This window comes from Carassius gibelio, chromosome A13 (assembly GCF_023724105.1).
Source record: "Carassius gibelio isolate Cgi1373 ecotype wild population from Czech Republic chromosome A13, carGib1.2-hapl.c, whole genome shotgun sequence".
Taxonomy (NCBI): domain Eukaryota; kingdom Metazoa; phylum Chordata; class Actinopteri; order Cypriniformes; family Cyprinidae; genus Carassius; species Carassius gibelio.
Window position 1 is genome coordinate 5,558,596 of NC_068383.1, and position 18,894 is coordinate 5,577,489.

General features: G+C 34.9%; 2 protein-coding genes and 2 long non-coding RNA genes across 5 annotated transcripts in view; 3 read left to right on the forward strand and 1 right to left on the reverse strand.

Annotated features, from left to right (window-relative positions):
• Positions 1 to 2,710: 2,710 nt before the first annotated feature.
• Positions 2,711 to 4,487, forward strand: LOC128025955 (N-acylneuraminate-9-phosphatase). The gene is made up of 2 exons (XM_052612599.1): positions 2,711 to 2,876; positions 3,327 to 4,487. The coding sequence occupies exons 1-2, from the start codon at positions 2,787 to 2,789 to the stop codon at positions 3,963 to 3,965; spliced, it is 729 nt and encodes a 242-aa protein (XP_052468559.1). The 5' UTR covers positions 2,711 to 2,786; the 3' UTR covers positions 3,966 to 4,487.
• A 1,971-nt stretch (positions 4,488 to 6,458) lies between these two features.
• Positions 6,459 to 7,270, reverse strand: LOC128025960 (uncharacterized). The gene is made up of 2 exons (XR_008186304.1): positions 7,095 to 7,270; positions 6,459 to 6,654 (listed from the first exon to the last, which is right to left on the reverse strand). It is a non-coding gene; the product is annotated as an uncharacterized LOC128025960 (long non-coding RNA).
• A 5-nt stretch (positions 7,271 to 7,275) lies between these two features.
• Positions 7,276 to 9,775, forward strand: LOC128025956 (CDGSH iron-sulfur domain-containing protein 1). Its single transcript, XM_052612601.1, has 3 exons — positions 7,276 to 7,443; positions 8,064 to 8,269; positions 9,346 to 9,775. The coding sequence occupies exons 1-3, from the start codon at positions 7,416 to 7,418 to the stop codon at positions 9,433 to 9,435; spliced, it is 324 nt and encodes a 107-aa protein (XP_052468561.1). The 5' UTR covers positions 7,276 to 7,415; the 3' UTR covers positions 9,436 to 9,775.
• A 7,280-nt stretch (positions 9,776 to 17,055) lies between these two features.
• LOC128025959 (uncharacterized) overlaps positions 17,056 to 18,894 on the forward strand; it is a 41,553-nt gene continuing 39,714 nt past the window's right edge. For both annotated transcript variants that reach the window (XR_008186303.1, XR_008186302.1), the window contains exon 1: positions 17,056 to 17,153. This is a non-coding gene — a long non-coding RNA (uncharacterized LOC128025959). The remainder of the gene's footprint in view (positions 17,154 to 18,894) is intronic.

Genomic DNA, 18,894 nt, shown 5'->3' on the forward strand with positions numbered 1-18,894 from the left:
GGTTTATAAATCTCAGCCTTTTAAAATAAAAATCAAACTCACTGTGTAAACTGAAAGAGTTCATCAAGGTGAGTGAAGACCTTTGAAGGTGTGTGCGTGCTGAGTGTAGAGGGGAAAAAAATAAAAATCAAATCCCAGGGAAGGTTATATGAGGTGAGTTTGCACAAAGAAAATGCTGATAAATGGAATGATGCAATTTCTGTGCTGTGTTTGGCAGCAATTTACTTTTAAGTAAACATTCCGTGGTTTTGAATGTTGTGTGACAATGTGCAATTAACAAAGCTAATGTGATAGATAAACTTATCTAACGTCTGATCAATGTAAACATCTCCAGTTGATTGACTGTACTTATAAAATTTCAGTCTGTATTATGTTGTCATCAAAGGTGGATTTATTACAAAAATGTTTTAATCATTTCAATTCGCAAATGTCCACTTTATTTTGCAACGTGAAAGTGAATGTGAGAAACTTCTGATGCGTTAGCTGCTTTTCTAGAAGAGTTGTAAAAACAAACAAGTGTTTATAATTACAAAAATAAATCAAAATTAACATTATAAATACCAGTTTGCAATATCAAACAGTAAAAAGTGTTTTTTAAATAATTCTCTCTCTCTCTCTCTCTCTCTCTCTATATCCTCATGTTAATGTTTTGTGTTCCTAAAATACAACACCAAGAGGATGAGTAATAAAATAATTCACATTTTCTATGAACTATTTCCGAGTTTCAGAGGGATCTCTCAAAGGTTCAACTTTCACTCTCTACGATACTATACGATCGCATGGCACACAGGTGTTGTGATGACAAGGCATTCAGTTTTGTTTTAGTGTTGAGGATATATCCTTCATTCCAGTAACTAAAAGAGCCAAAAGTTTCAGTCTTTGGTCGTAAAGGGCCATGAAGTTTCAGTGATGTGGTTGAGTTTTGGTGCACTCCGCTAATAATGACCGGAGGCCCTCGTGTGGCCATGATTGTAAGTGCATTTCAGTCGCTTAAAAAAATAAGTCAGTTGCGGTCGGTCACGTGTAAATAATAACACCAAGTATGACGATGAGTGATGTCCTTCTTCATTTTGGGTGAAAATAGGTGTTCTAGTAAACAAAAGTAATATTTGTTGGTTGTAAACAGATCAATTACACTGTAAGACAAGTCAAATATGTAGGCCTACATTTAAATATATAATATTGTTCTACTTTAAGCATCTGTTCTGATATAAAACGTGCATTTGTGCAAGCCCCTTACTGGTAGCCTATCTACACTGGAAAGATTGTAAACTGTAGCTTACTCGTCACATGATTTAAGATGAGGAGGTAACTGAAGACTGTACTTTATACACGTAGGCTACACCATCATGAGATGAAACCTTAGACATGAGTTCACACAAAGTTTCTCAAAGACCAGCACAAGTAATCTGATAAGATCCTGAAAAAAGAGCATGTTTATTGAGAGCAAACCATAGGAGTTAAGATTTTCACGTAACCTCAGTTCATAGCTGTCAACTTGCACTTCTCCCTACATTCAGCTGCCGCTCAGATCTTCCACCTGATTACAGTCTCGAGTGCTGCATAATCCTGCTGAAAAGTGTCTTTCTCTCGAGCAGTAATACTTCAACTTCTGTTGCAGAATGCAGCTTTTACATTTTACAAATATACAATTACCTTTGCAATTTGAACACACACACACACTACATTTAGTAATATAATTACATTTATTCTGTAATTAAATAATCAGATTCCAAAAAGCAAATACTTGTAATTAGAGTATACCTTACATTTTATAATGCTCTTAATCAGAATACAGTTTCTTTTTTATAAATTAGCCTAAACATTCACACAATATGGAAGTGAATTATTCATAATGTAATGATTCTCCCTAAATCAGATTTTATTTTCTCTTTTAAACCTTCCTCTCCAAAAATGTGTCATGCCATTTAGCTTTATATGTTCACAAATTTGTGTAAATACATTTGCAAACCATGCTTCTAAATTTGGAGGGAAAACCCTCATGCAATAAGACACTAATAATTATGCAAAGTACTATATCTGATGAAGTTAATATTTCAATAATTTAACAATACAGTTGCATGTTTACAGTGTTGCTTAAAGCATGGTCACATTGACATGCAGGCAAACATGTCTGTTTTTAAATATTCAATATTATTTTACATTTTTATGATTTAATGAACTATTTTATTATTTTTAACAATGAACAGATCCACTAAAATTCCTACATTAAACCCAGTTCTGGAAACCTAAAATAAGTAATCTAGACGTTTCATCATGTATAATGTGAAATCAGTGACTACAATTTGCAAGTAATCTACCCAGCTCAGTAGCTATATATTTTCAAATTAGGCTAATAAATCTTATAATTACATGAAATACTGTGAATTTAATTATCAACTTAGTTTAAATAAATAAATGCATACATACATACATACCACCACCATTAAGGCCTTGTATTACTTTTATACAAATAGAATAGGAATGAAATTAGAGTATTTTTCTGTGAAGTATTTTATTTGACAACCTTAGTTGCTCGAAAAAAATGTAGAAACAAGAAGTCTGATGCCTGTGTTATGAAACTGAACCTAACAAGCTCATCTTAGCGTTTAAAAACTACATATCATTACAGCCCTGTCATATAATCCCCACTATTTTTTTAAATCGGGAACTACATTTCCCAGAATGCAATGTGAGCGTTGCATCACAACACCTGCCTGACGTCAGTAGCCGGAGTTCCGCGTGTTCGGATGTGTTGTTAGTATCATACGTGGCTGTGGAATACGATGGAAAGGCGAGCAGTTTCATCGATTATATTTGACTTCGACAACACGCTGGTCGATACAGCCGGTGCAGGACGAATTGCCATTCAGAAGGTAAATGAAGGAATTCGAAAAAAGCTGAAAAACACTTTAAAGAACGGTTGACAATAGTGTGGTATTGCCATAGTTATTGGGCTTGTGTCATGGTATTATTTGACATACTTTGAGGCATACACTGTATTGAAGTGCCATTGTGTTACCATGGTTTTGGACACATGCCATAGTATTATTGGACGTAACGTTACCTACATTTAGCAGGCGCTTTTGTCCAAAGCGACTTACAGTGCATTCAGTCTATTAGTATTTGTATTCACTGGGAATTGAACCCACGACCGTTTGCGCTGTTAAAGCAATGCTCTACCACTGAGAATGCTGATAACTGTTCTCCAAAACTCCAAACTGTCCTGTTTTTGTTTATAAAAGATATATATATATATATAAATATTATATATATATATGTATATTATGATTTACATTATGTTATTTTCTTTTCTTTTTTTATAGGTGTGTGAGCTGCTGAAGTCAATGCATGTGCCGGAGAGCCACATCAAAGACATCTGTGATCACTTTTTACGAAAGCTTCTCCATGAATCATTTGACCCATCAGAAGGAAAAACAATAGATGATGTGAGGATCCATCACTGGTGTGAAGCCCTTCAGGAGACGCAGGGCACAGATCCTGATCCGGCTCTGGCCAGCAGCTGCTACTACACATGGAAGAACACAAGGTTACGGGTGCTGACTCTTACTCCTGAGGTTCGATCTCTCCTGGAGGAACTGCAGAAGAACTACAAACTACTTCTGATTACCAACGGCGATACTCAGACGCAGTGGGAGAAGATCGAAGCAGTGGGATGTAAGGGTCTCTTTAGTTTGGTGGTAGTCGGAGGAGATCATCCTGAGGAGAAACCGGCACGCTCCATCTTCACTCACTGCTTTGAGTCTGCAGGAGTCCAGCCACAGGACTGCGTCATGGTGGGAGATTCTCTCAGTACCGATATCCAGGGAGGCATTGATGCAGGGGTACGGGCCACTGTGTGGATAAACAGTGACCGTAAATCTCTCCCACAGGGCTCTGTGACTCCAGACTACACTCTACCTAGTGTACTAAATCTGAATGACGTTTTACTTGAACTGAGATGATATCTACATATGTGAACCTAAAGATGCAACAAGGGTTTTTTTTTTTTCAATTTGTAAAGAAAATTTGTCAGAAAAATATGATGAAGTCTTATATCAGCAACTGTTTTAATCTATAAAAGGGTGGTCCTCTCTTACAATGACAATAATGTTGGGGTCACATGTCCAGGCAAATGATACTTTCTTGTAATCACCGGATGACAATCCGGATTTTCTACTTGAAGCTGTTCATGTCCTACCAAATATTTTAACCACAATCCATCACGTAACGGTCATTATGCAAATGCTTTATTAATACCGTTTTAATGTTCATTTAGCATAATTAACAGGATACAATACATCAGCTATCCAACTCTCTTCAAGGTACATTAATCTGTATTGTATGAATTTTATTTTCAGATTATAACTGCATTATTAAGATGTTAAAAATACTAAATTATTGGAATTATTGATAAGAAATATTAATATTTGCCAATACCTGAAAAATTATTTAATTTGTGGAATAAAATAATCATGGGTAGGTGACGTATGTCTTTGGGCATTCATATGATTGGTTAAAAAAACTAAACGAAAAAACAGACACTCTTGTACCGAGACACAAACGGTACAATCTCAGTCCAGGAGGGAATATTGTTATTATATCAAAACTTTAAACATAATTAAATAAATTATATTGATCATGGATAAATATATATATATATATATATATATATATATATATATATATATATATATATACACTACCGATCAAAAGTTTGGGATCAGTAAGACTTGCATTGTTTTTTAAAGTAGTCTCTTATGCTCATCAAGGCTGCATTTATTTGATTTACAGAAAAAAAAGAATCTTGCAAAATTATATTGAAATATAAAATAATGGTTTCTATTTTAAAATCCTTTAAAATATAATTTATTTTTGTGATGCAAAGCTGATTTCCATCAGCCATTACTCAAAAAGTAAAGTGATCCTTAAAAAAAATCATTCTAATATGCTGATATATTATTATAATTATCAATATTGGCAACAGTTGTGCTGCCAAATATTTTTTTGGAAATTGCGATACTCTTTTTCTAACAATATAAATATTTGCTATCACTTCTTATTAATGTAACACATCCTTGTGGAGTAAAAGTTTTTATTCATCAAAGAATAAAATATATATATATATATATATATATATATATATATATATATATATATATATATATATATATATATATATATTAAGCAGCACAACAGTTTCCAGCACTGATAATAAATCAGCATGATTTCTGAAGGATCATGTGACACTGAAGACTGGAGTAATGATGCTGAAAATTCAGTTTGCATCATATGAATAAAATAGATTTTAATGTATATTAAAATAGAAAAACGTTATTTTACATCATAATAATATTTCACAATATGAAACATTTCTTCCTGTATTTTTTTATCAAATAAATGCAGCCTTGATGAGCATAAGAAACTCCTGATCCCTCTACACACCTACACACACACACACACATATATATAAATAAATTATACTACTACTATTATTATTTTCTTTATGTCATAATACTAGAAAACCAGCAGTTATTGTCTCAATACATCAACTAGTCAGCATGTCATGAGCTGTTTTTTCTTTCGGGACACCAAACCCTTCCTCTTTCGAATGTTTCAAACTCGGTTCGGACTTCAGATTACACCACTTCCTGTTACACTACTTCAAAATAAGAGTATTATTTTTATGAATGGTTTTGAAAAGTCACACCCACACAAAAGATCATTGGCTTACAGTCATGACTTTCAACCCAGAATTGTAACCATAAATGTAGTTTTATAAATATTTGGAGCTCCATGTAACATTTTAAACAACCCACGTCCACCGTATGAGAATGGTGGGAAATTAAAATATGAATTAATTTGAAAAACCTTAAGAACGTTTAAATAAATCGCTAATAAATAAATAATTTTATATAAATCGCTGTTACCCTTAAAAATATCACATACACTTTTCTTTTGGTTTTAACGCTCTTATTGACCTGTAAAATATAATCACACTCAGTTCAACCTTCACCGAGCACATGACCAACCGTAAAGTCAAAGTAAAAGTCATTGAGTTGCTTTATACATAGACATCATATAGGTAGACGCCCCAACGAACGCTACTGCCTATTGGCACGAACGAGCCGTGGAGCCGCCATCTTGGACCGGTCGCCAGCTCCACTCAGTGCAACTTGTTTGCCAGGTGCAATGAGCTGTCAGCGCATTAAATTAATCATAGCTCACTGAATACGTAACTGATTTTGACGCGGATTTTTTTGCTGCAAAGGTCATTCATGCAGCTATGATATAGGACACATGATTCGGCGTATTTTAATATTCATAATAGGCTTTACAGTTACATATTCTATTCTGATAGAAGATATAAATGACCAGACGCCCAAAATATAAATATGTGAGGTAGAATATTTATAAATCACACACTATAAATATGATAAAGAAGCAGAAACAGATAGTTGCAGTAAAATAAGATATTTAATAAGTTGAAGAAACAATTTATTATAATTTGTGACATATACACTGGTTCTCTCTCTCTCTCTCTCTCTCACACACACACACACACACACACACTCTCTCTTCTGTGACTGTTGACACCTGAGGAGCTTGTATTGCTGAAGCTTGGCGGATCACCCTCTCTGCAGCTCTCAGCACCTTATAATAAGAATACAAATTATGCATTTATTAGCGCTTTACACAGTACTCAAATACACTATAAAGAACAGAGAAAATATGAACAAAGCAACCTTAATATACATTACTTGCTGATATCACGTGCGCTGACACAAATAACAGTTATGTTATGTCGAACAATGTATGTACTCAGATTGGATTGTGTTGGTATTAGGCACTTAACGTTACCTAACGCTAAAAGTAAGTTTCGTGCATCTAACATTTGTTTTTTCGAACTTCTTTCTGATCTGAATAGTAATAGTAAGTTATGTGAGAAACACTTGAGTTGGGATACATAGTCTAACTAATGTTAGCTAGCTACGATTTCAGTACAGTACTATCAAAGATCCTTGCTCCTTCTCAATTCTCTGGATTTAAGGACAAACTACAATCAATAGTACAATAGTAATGTTAAGTCTTACTTGTGAAAAGTAATCCCGAGCCGTACTTGCGATGCTCCGCCGATTAGAACAGGAAAATGCTGCACAGTGCTCTGGCATCTTAACTGCTGCTACGCAACGAAACTAGGAGTACGACCGGTTCAAGATGGCGGCCGCAAATCTCGTCGCCCAGCGGCCAATAGGGCGTCTACTTATATGATGTCTATGGCTTTATAACTCGCTTTCTGCGTAAATACAGCGCAAAGTTAATTAGCTTTAACTCTCCTTTTTGGTCTTGAGGACGATTGAAGATCTTCAAATTATGAGCAAAAATAATCATAATACAAACAATAAGAATTCACCATGAGCGCGTCCAAATCTTTCCATAAAGGTAAAGATCCATGAAAGATTCATATAAATGTGTTTTTTAAGGCAACTGTTCTGTTTTGCTCACGCTGCATGTGTTTATGGTCGGAGTTTAGCAGTAATTTAATCGAAACTACTGAAATAAACGGAAACAATGAAGATGTTGTGCACAAACACATCTGCAGATTGTTAATTATATCTAAGCGAGCGTCTCTGAATGTCTCCATTTGTGCTCTTTTGCTCGCTGCATCGTTGAGAATCTAATAGACCATCTCGGTTCTTATCAGGTTTCTATTAATTACATTTGGTTTAAATGACATGGATTTAGCTTATATGATAATTTATTTAATGCACATTCAACGTTTAATGGTTCAAACAGTAGATCTGTCAATGTGATGTTACTGGAGAATATTTATTATCTTTAGTTTTTATTTTAAGTAACAATATTAATGCTATATTAATAATAGCAATTTTAGTATAATGATATTCTTTTTTTAAGTATTTATTTTTGTATATTTAAGTAACAAATTATTACTTAAATGTATAAATGCATTTCTAAAAATGGGTCATTTAGACTGATTTAGACTGTGATGATGTTACTAGAGTAAAAGGCTCTGTATGGTAAAGTCTTCTGCCCTCCTTCAGCTGAGATCATCACTGCAGTGTCTGTGACATTTGGAGCTGCAGCAGTGGGAATCCTCATCTACAAAACATTCTTCAGCAAAAGCAAATGTGATAAGCCAAAGGTCAACCTTGATCTGCAGAAAGACAACCCCAAAGTGGTGCATGCGTTCGACATTGAGGACCTGGGTGACAAAGCTGTGTACTGTAGGTGCTGGAGATCCAAAAAGGTAAGAAAGAGCTTAATGGAAAATTCTAAGACACTAGGAATTTTTTTTTACTTTGAGTCAACAATAAAATTTGAGAAACAGTTACATCAGAAAAGTGAGTTTTTGTATGTTTATAGACGTTCATTTTGCAAATTGCAGTAGAGATGGTTACTCCTGCAGAAACTGAAAATAAAATGCCTTGCAGATGCCAGAATCTGAATCTAACCCTCATGAAATCAGGAGAAATGTTTGTTTTGTACATATAATTCATGTAAGGTTGGGTGTGATTGGTACAAGGGGAGTGTTTATCAATGTGAATAATAGTATGTCCAAATTTTTTTTTCCAAATATTTTGGAAGCAGTCATCATCTTTGCTTGTGGGTTTTCAGTTCCTGAAATTTTTAGCCAATCACCTGAATTTTTCATGGAAACATCACTAGTGGCTATTCTGACCTGTAATCTTAAAGGCAGCTGAAGGGGAAAACATCCATTTCATTCAAAGAAAATAGAAGTTGAGCATCAATAAGTTTTGAAAGATGTTTCTTATGATCACCAAGGCTGATAAAAACAGAAATATTGTTTAATATTATTACAGCTTACAATAGCTGTGTACTATTGTGATATATTTTAAAATATAAATTATTCCTGTGAGACAATGCTGAATTTTTTAGTATCCTTATTACTCCAATCTTCAGTGTCAGATGATCCTTCAGGAACCATTCTAATATGCTGATTTGCTGCTCAACAGACATTTGTTCTTATTGTTAATATTCAAAACACCTGTGCTGATTAATATTTTGTGGACACTGTGATTTTGTTTCAGGATTCTTTGATTTAATACATATCTCAAAAGAACAGCCTTTATTTGTTAAATTAAATAGAAATCTTTTGTAACATTGTGAAATTCTGAACTATCACTTTTGACCTGCGGTATTTGAATCCTATCTGAAATAAAATAATAATAAAAATAACTTCTCCAAGATTGCACTACTAATACATGTGTGGTCACTTATTGGTCACAGGATATGATTCAGTGGTTTTTAGCATCAAACTTGCCATGACACATCTTTAATTAAATTGTTTTTGGTCTCTTACAGTTTCCATACTGTGATGGTGCACATGCTAAACACAATCAGGAGACGGGAGACAACGTTGGTCCTCTGATCTTAAAACACAAGGAGGCCTGAGCCTCTTTCACCTGCTCTCAGACCTGCTCTCAAACTTCACATGTGACCTTACTGACATTAAATATATTTAAAGTTGCTTTCTTCTATATCTATATTTTTTGAATCATAGTCACATAATCTGACAGGTACTGTTTTGTAATTTAAAATATAATTAGGAGGATTTTGTCTCTTGTCATTCAGATGTACTTGTGGAGGTGAGGGTCTATTTATATAACAACAAAATGTTGCACAGAGCAAAATCAGGTTTTGATGACCTTGTCTTTTCTGTGAAATTATTATTTTTCTCTCTCAGAAAAGTACACTGTACAAGTTTGATGTTAAATAAACAGTTTCAAAGTTATTTTGTGAGAGCTTGATTCATCCAAGCACAACAATCATTGTAAACATTAATGGAATGCTCACAATTTCACAGTTTGTGTTGCTTGAATGAAATGTAATTATTGCTGATTAGTGACTTTAATTTAAAAACAGAGTTTCAAGTGTGCGTTACTTTGTTAAAACCATGAGTGGAGTCGAAATTATAAAACTACAATTAAATTGGTTTATTGCAGACGTAACACTAGAACCCAATGTGTGAGAACACTAGATTGGATTGTTGCACCGCATGCCTGCGTCACGACGCATAACAAGATCGACGCAACCACTGCGAATGCAAATGGTAAACTGCGTGGTTTCATCACGAACCATTCAGTAACCTGAGTAGGTTAAAACTACAGACACAAATACGAGTGAATGAACAAAAACAGACTCGGGGCTCCAGGAGAGCGTCTGGTCAGATAAAAGAGGCATTTCTAGTTTTAATGAACATGTGTGTGTTCTTTTAGAACAACTGTAAGAAATGGAAAATGATTAACATCCACTGGTGGTGGATGAGGAGATACCCCCTGACCATGTAAAGCGCTATATAAATATAAGGAATTATTATTATTATTAAAAGTTTTGGTAAAATCATAGACTCATCATCTCGAACTCTGGAAAAAGAAAATAATAATAATGGGTCTTGGATGGATGTGTGCCTTTCTATCTCATTTATACTACAGGACCAATTTTCCACCCATCATAAAGGGATCAAATAAATCCTACAAGAATACAAGGGCATCCTGGATAAACCAAAATTCCCACACGAGACTTTTGTAGAATTAGAACAATGTTGGAATAGCCTACAGAAGGGAATCTCTTAAAATCCTAAAAGATTTAGTTTAAATTACTTTCCTAATCCTATATATGACATTTTATACTATGGGTAATTACAATAGTCTATGTTTTGGGGAAAAATCCCGTTAGGATCCTGTACTACTGATTCCCAAATTATGATAGAAATTCCAATAGGATTCCAGCATACACTCCTTTAGGACATTTTGCTGAGAGGCGCAAATCGTAAAGACTTAACTCAGGTTTTTTTTTTTAACAGACTTGCAAGGTTGAACTGGGCAAAATGTCATATTAGAGAACTAACTGCAGTTTTTTTAAAGAGTCACAGGATTTATTATGGACTGTCAGATTGTCAGCAGACAGCACTTTGTCTTTTCTTGTGTTAAAGGAATAGTTCGCCCACAAATTCTGCATTATACCCTCATGTTATTCCAAACTCATTGATTTTAAAAGTATTGAGAGATATTTTCAAGACAATGACAATTCATAGTGACTATCAAGCTTTAAAATAGACATAACAATTCAGGAAGATGTTTCTTTTTTGAAATATATTAATATTTATTCACCAAGGATGCATTAATTTGACCTGAAGTCCATCCTGTCAACCTCTTTTAGGGATTTATTAAATCCTGAGCTATAATATGATTATAATGTAATTATGACACATGCATTTTCTTTTTCTCCTGAGTTTTCTTTCAGATGTTTTTACACAGTTGTCTTGATGATGAAGTGTCAGCAGTTTTTCAATGTTTGCTACAGTATAATTGCACAGGTGTTCTGAAGAATCCTGATGGATCGATCCTGAAACAGCTACAAGCTCCTCCGAGAGGCCCACGAAAGATGAACTTCTACACACAGGTAACTAAGATGAATCAGTCTGTACAGCGATGCAAATAATGTAAGGGGGGAAAAATATATGAACCAAAATAACACTCTAAATAATAGAAAAAAAAACAAGCCAAGCACAGTGCAGAAATCAAGTTTCTGTTAAAAATGAAGTAATTACACTACTGCTTGTATACTGCAAGGACCCTCTATTCATCAAAGGATCATCAAAAAATGTTTTATGTTTCCACAAAAATATTAAGCATCTCAGTTGTTTTCAACAAATATTCATTCCTTATTTTCAGTTAAATATTCACTATTTGAGAGTGTCAGAATGAAAGAGTATACCCAGCAAGCAAAAATATCCTCTAAAAACGTTGTAAAGACATTATTTCTAAATGTTTTCCTTTTCACATATTTACAGGTATTTGCTGAAGCTGTTACATTCTGATATGATTATGAAAGCAAACCTTTGTTTTATTTGAAATAAAATTCACAGATGCACAATAAGACCAATGTTACTGATTAAGAAAATAAATAAGATCAGATGTGATTTAATGACTTTATTAAAACACTAATGACATGTTGTGTCAGTCCTGGTTGAACTCAGCAGTCACGTTCATTAAAAAAAGTTTCTTTAGAAGTTGCTTGAAGGTCATCAGCTCTAGTAAGTCTTTTCTTTGTTTGGTGAATTTAGAGGGTTATTAATGTGTTAATAATTGATAGATGGTTTGGTATGTGGTGTGGGATGTAATCCAGCAGTGGTATGTTCTTTGGGATGTTCATATTTTATGCCTCATTATGGGAGTTACAATGTGTCCAAAGTGCATGTTCTTTGTGGGTGATGTGTTTGTTTAGTCTGTATATAGTGGGCATACTTTAAAGGAATCTTCAGTTTATAAGTATTAGACTTTACACTGCCGTTCTTTTTCTGCAGTCTTGTGTTTGTGACCATCCTGGTAATGGCACACCATAAATCACTGTGTCAGCCGACAGCACTGAGAACAACTTGTCAGAAATAATTGACTGATCATTGAGGCTTATCAGCTGACAAACTGTCATGTGGCTTCTGAAACTTCACTAACTTTAGTGTTCGGCATGATTATAGAAATCAGTCCTGAAGCATTCAGACAGTCAGACGAAATCATCATGCTTTTTAACAATGTTATGTTGGACTGAAGAGTAATGATTATTTCCTGAAGATTCAGTCGGGTCTGTATAGATTTGCACTTTCCCAGCCAACATTTTCACTGGCTCAGCTGCAAAGGAATAATCAGAAATGTTTATATTTTTAAGTTACTTTTTTACATATACATTTTTCAGTTTATGTTAATATTTCAGTTAAATATTATATCATTCAGAAGATTTTTTTTAAGAGTTTTTAAAAACTAGAATAAAACTTTTATTCATCATGGATGCATTAAATGTATAAAAGTAACAATAAAGACAATTTCTATTCATCAAAGAATCCTAAAACACACACACACAAAATATCCAGTAGTTGAAGAAACTTACAGTCGTTGCACCCGTAGCAGAGTATTTATTTATATGGCTCTTTATTTATTTTTATGCTTGTTTGGTGTGACCCGTGTGCTGCTTTTGCCTTGATATACAGAAGTGCAAAGCTCTTGGTGTCTTGAACTACGAAGAGAAAACATCTTGTGAGATGATGCAGGGTCACATTTAAAAAAGAAAAGAAAAAAGAAACAGTCCTACGATTATTGGTGATTAACATAATAATTTCTTGATACTTCTTATTTGTAAGGTCTTTATTCACAGTAGTGTTTTTCATGCTAAAATACAAATATAAGATTTAATGCATTCATAGATAGATTGCACAATTTTTTTTTTCAGTTTTCCTTTTAGTTTTCCTTTCTCTTCGCTGGATTGCTGATGTACTCTACCCTTCATGTTGAGCATAAATATAAAGCCTACTGATAAAGGACACCGTCAACAGTATTGACAGCAAAATAGACTATGTTTGACAGGTGCAATATTTGAAAATCGAAAATTATTCATTTATTTTTTTAATTACATTTATATCTGAACATATGTCAGAGTTCGGAGCGGGTTCGCGAACTTCGCGAATAATTTGAGTCAGTTCGGGAGTTCGGAGCGGGATAGCGAATCATTTGAGTCAGTTTGGGGATCGCGAATCATTTGAATCAGTTCGTGAGTTCGTAGTGGGATCGCGAATCATTTGAGTCAGTTTGGGGATCGCGAATCATTTGAATCAGTTCGGGAGTTCGTAGCGGGATCACGAATCATTTGAATCAGTTCGGGAGTTCGTAGCGGGATCGCGAATCATTTGAGTCAGTTATGGGGATCGCGAATCATTTGAGTCAGTTTGGGAGTTCGGAGCGGGATCGCGAATCATTTGAGTCAGTTCGGAAGTTCGTAGCGGGATCGCGAATCATTTGAGTCAGTTATGGGGATCGCGAATCATTTGAGTCAGTTTAGGAGTTCGTAGCGGGTTCGCGAATCATTTGAATCAGTTCAGAAGTTCGTAGCGGGTTCGCGAATCATTTGAGTCAGTTTGGGGATCGCAAATCATTTGAATCAGTTCGGGAGTTCGGAGTGGGATCACGAATCACGAAAGATTCGTGCTCGTAAATTTTCTAATTGACCATAACCTTTAATTCGTTGCTGCCAACTGGGGTGGCAGCAGGGGTGGCAAGGCTTTCTTTTAAGATGCCACCACGGTAGATCCGCCCCTGCTCGTGATGGGATTGTCATATTTAGGGGCCCTTGGGATAAAAAAACTATGAAACCCCTGACCTGGACAGTCACAATGTGTCTAAATGCTAGTAGGTGGTGCAGACTTTAACATCTGTTCTTTGTTCATCTAAAACCAACCATGATAAATTACACCTGAAAAAACATTTTGTCAGTGTCACTTCATCATTAAATTAAACAAGTTCTGATTGCTGTGCAGCTTTTTATAACAGTAAAGACAGAAAAATTTACACAGGAAACATCCCTGACTCTAAAATACAACTCAGCTGTTGAAATTATGCTGCATTTTACTTTATTATTGACGTTTTTTGCAGCCTTGTGAGTTCCATTATGTCTCTAACTCTTTTCCTCTGTTCAGTGTTTCCTTCCTCCAGCCTCTCAGTAAATCAACTTCTCTCACTGCGTTCTGCTTTTTCTGGTTTCTTTGCACCTAATTGGTTTCAGTGTCTCAGGGCTGGGAAATATTTGCTAGCTGTTGTCACCCTCTCCTTCCGTTCCCCTCTCTCTCTCTGTTTCTCTTGGTTCCCGTGTTATTTCAGTTTGGTTCATTTGTTTTGTAGTGTGGAAGGATCCATTCAGTGTGAGGTTCATCACAGTTTTAAGTCTGTATTCATGCCAGTCTCTCCATCGCTGTTCTAAACCTATAGTAGGATGCCAGTGTAGAACAGCATTTTAAGGCCTCATTCAAAGGCACACTCCGAATGTTTACCTAATATTTGTCTTTGTGGTGTATTAGCTAATGCTCAATTCTAGACAGCAAGGCAGACCTGCTGTTTTGAAGCAGAGCTTCTTTCATGTTTCTCTTCATTGCAGTGTTTCTGATGGATCTCATTTTCTCACCTCAGGTGTACCAGATAGACAGACAGTAACATTACTCATCACCAGTTCTGTGGAGGCAGTCTTGGAAAAAACAGCATTAAAATTGGTGTGTGACTCCAACTTCATTATTATTATTATTATTACTTATTATTCCTGTTACTTAAGATTACTGAGTTATATACAAAGAAAATGAATGAATGAATGCATGAATGAATGAGTGAATGAATGAATGAGTATCAGAGCTGTGCTGGATTTCAGGAATTTTTAAAATGCTATTGGTACTAATGGGAACTGTGTTTATAATAATGCTAAGAACTGAAATCTGTGAATTTTTATTCCCTTAGGTCTGAATAGATTTTTCCATAATGATCAAGAATTACGGAGGCATGCAGTTTCTCTCTGAAATCCAAAGCATTCTCCACTGGTTTGAGAGCCAGACTCTGCATTTCTCTCACACAGTCAATGGATCCAAACATAAGCCTGCTGAGCCAGAAACAGAACATCAGCAGGGGGAGCCACAAAGCAACTCTACCAACTCCCATGAGACTTTGAGCTTTCAGAGCAGTTTACCATATATATATATATATATATATATATATATATATATATATATATATATATATTCATTAAATTAGCAATGAGCAGTCAGTAAAATAATATTTTAAGAAAATGTAGCATTATATCACTTGCTGAACAATTGGTCCTCTGTAGTGAATGGGTGCCGTCAGAATGAGAATCCAAACAGCTGATAAAAACAACATAATAATCTACAAGTAATACTCCTGTCCATCTGCCTGTTTGTAAGAAACACATCCATCATCATTTCATTTTAAACTTTAAATCGTTGCTTGAATGTCCAGAATTAATAATTGCATTTTATGTAATGATTTTATGTTTCTGACATTCTTTGTTGATAAGATCCAATTAAGTTAATTCTAAAGCTACTTTTCAGTTGACATTTTACCCCAAATGTCCCAAATCTCAGAACTTTATTTAATGCGTGTAAAAAGTCTAATGGAATAAAAATGTCTAAGAAGCATAAAATGTTCCATCATCAGAACACTTGACTGTTCTTTTTTGCTCTGTAAGTTATATGAACAGTCTTCTCCTGTGTTAATATGGATAAATTAAGCTTTGCTGAAAGCTTCAAATTCTCCACTGACTTACAATTCTCCCTAATGGTTGCTTTGTGTTTTTCATCTCTCTCATAAAAGTCTGCTATTACCCATAAACCACCTCTCACATGAAACACACACACACACACACACAAAAACTCTTCCCCTCAAACGGCTCTTATACTTAGTGACTGGACAAAACAGTTGCTCTGCAGTTTGATTCAGATGAAGCACAATGAGAAATAAAGTTCATGTGCAAGCAAACAGGTCTAAAACATAAAAATTAAAAAAGTAATTCTCTCCTGATGCTTAAAGGACTATTATTTATACTGATGTGCAAAGTAAATAACAGCACATTTCTTTTTAATACTCAAATTTGATCAAGCAAGTCAAGACAGAGACATCAGCAGCATAATAACAAAGTTGTTTAAAAATAGATTAAAACTGTCAAATTAATTGTAATTAAATTTAATGTGGATAAGCACAGTTATTGAGCTGCTGTCCTGCTGTGTGTCTTCATTTACAGTTCTCTGAGTGTCACTGCATCCTCCTGCTCTTCTTTAAACTGTGGGGATTTTTCATTATTCCTAATTTGAATGTCATTTGAAATATAATTGGAACCTCGGAAGCAATTTCTCATCAAATGCCCCCAGAAAAGCTCAGCTCTGAGGTGTCCATTAAATATGATTAAAACTAAAATTGAATTTACTGGCTTGTGATCATGCTTTTTTAACATTTGACAATGTTTTTATTTCTTCCTCAACTTTTGATCTCTTTTATATTTAAAGCAGGTTCAAAGCACGTATGCATTTGTGAATGGGAACACATTTGATATGTTTTCTCACAGCTCTGAATTAATAAATCATACATGACATACACATTTGATATTTATATTTCTGGCTGTGTGATTTGAGCTCGTTAATGTCTTATTGTGTGTGTGTGTGTGTGTGTGTGTGTGTTCAGTTCCTCACATTTTCATTTGGTGGCGCTGTGGCTCCTGTGTGGCAGCACTGATTGAAAGACTGGAAATGGAGAGAAATGCAAAACTCAATCCTCTGGCATCAGATCCAGGTAAGAATTTCGGTGGGAACCAAAAAGCACTCATTGATATGTGTAGCAGGATACGTGATGTGCTTGTTATATTGTTGTTCTGAAAGAGCTCATGATTATTTGGCTTTGGGATCCATGCTTCCTTTAGGACACTTGTGAGAGTATGTTTGACATGAACTTGAGACTAAAAGCTATTTTATTTGCATTTGGACACCTTTCTTCAGTTTTAGCTCTTGGTGTGTCCATTGATCATGCTGGGAGAGTTTGTGTGATTTGTTGAAGTTAATCGTTATATGGCCGGATCAAGATTTAGGGCAGGAGGAAAAGAGAGAAACTAATTAAAACTGGAATTGATTCTTTATTAAAATGACAAGCTTTATCTCATAGTGCTCAAACACATGCATCCAAATCATTTATCTTGTGAATCGAAGCAATGCCATAATCATAATTCATTCTGATCTTTCACCCCTCCGTTTACAGTTCTCCAAGTTCAGAATGTCATGTAAGATGTATTTTATTGAGGTGATTATGATTGACTATGCCCCATTCTAGGCATTCCCCTACATTGGATGCTTCTGCCAGCAGCAGCATGTTTTTTAATGTGCTCTTAAAGGTGTCAGAATTAAATGGATATTATTCCTTCATGGGCTGGAATAAAGTGTGACCCTGCAAAGCATTTATCTACCGTTGTTCTTTAAAGAAATTGTCCAGTTACACTGGCGTGATTTGATTTGGCATCTCCACAGTTTAATCGAGGCAAATGCCACAAACTAAAAAGAGAAAAGCCTTATTTGATAGTGATTACTGATATTACAAAATGAATGTAAGTGAATTAGGGCTGGAAAAGGTTATCTATAAACATTTCCCAAATGTGATGCAGTTCTAATTCATTTAAGTAGGGCTATAGGCCTACATACTACTGTATTTCACTACTGTATTTGGGAAAATAATATAGTAAATTATTACTGCTAATAATGGGAACTTGTTATTGATAAAAAAAACAAAAAAACACTGTGACAAACTCTGTGAACGAAGGATTCAGAATGAATCAACTGACTCTTGAGTTTTTGATTCGGAGTCATGACATACATGTATGTCTTAGGGAAAGGCCAGTTCCACTTAATTCTCAGGGAGTATCTGGGCTGTAAGTTCCTGTTTTATGGTTCAGACAAACCTTTACTACTTCTAGTACATAAGACTCTTAATGCTGCCTGCTGTGAAGTGCACTTGAAAATCTAAACTACTCATTTTGGTTATATAAATGGAGTTTGCTGAGCAGTAGATGCAATCTCACAAAAACCAGGTCTGCTATTCTCCTAATGCGTTTTTTTTTAGTCATATAGACAATGAAACCAATGGAAAATATGTCATCTGATAGACATCTTAGCTGATGTTTGGTTCATTGGAATGATATTTGTAGATCTTTAGTTTGATGAACGTAGGGCTGGTAACCAGATCTTTGTTGGTTTAATTAATTGAAAGAGTGATCCATTAGCTATGACCGCGTTGCCTTGAGCATGACAGTTAACCTCCAGGGCAGTTCACTGTAATAGCTTTATGGCACAGTTCAGTGGCAATGTCACATTAAATAAATAAAACCTATTGGGAATGTGTCAATAAAGATTATTAAGGATGTAATGTGTTAGTGAGTGTTTTGTATCTTTGTAAGATGCATCTTTTAAATAATATGAATGCTTATTCTGCTTTTTTCAACTGCTGTGCTAATAAAATGTATCAGCCTGGTTTATTTCCAACAACATCC

Excerpts from the sequence above, each read along its gene's own strand:
- LOC128025955 (XM_052612599.1), top strand. The coding sequence starts at position 2,787 with ATGGAAAGGCGAGCAGTTTCATCGATTATATTTGACTTCGACAACACG. Across the intron at positions 2,877-3,326 it reads GACGAATTGCCATTCAGAAG|GTGTGTGAGCTGCTGAAGTC; the intron begins GTAAATGAAGGA and ends CTTTTTTTATAG.
- LOC128025956 (XM_052612601.1), top strand. The coding sequence starts at position 7,416 with ATGAGCGCGTCCAAATCTTTCCATAAAG. Across the intron at positions 7,444-8,063 it reads GTCCAAATCTTTCCATAAAG|CTGAGATCATCACTGCAGTG; the intron begins GTAAAGATCCAT and ends GCCCTCCTTCAG. Across the intron at positions 8,270-9,345 it reads GGTGCTGGAGATCCAAAAAG|TTTCCATACTGTGATGGTGC; the intron begins GTAAGAAAGAGC and ends GGTCTCTTACAG.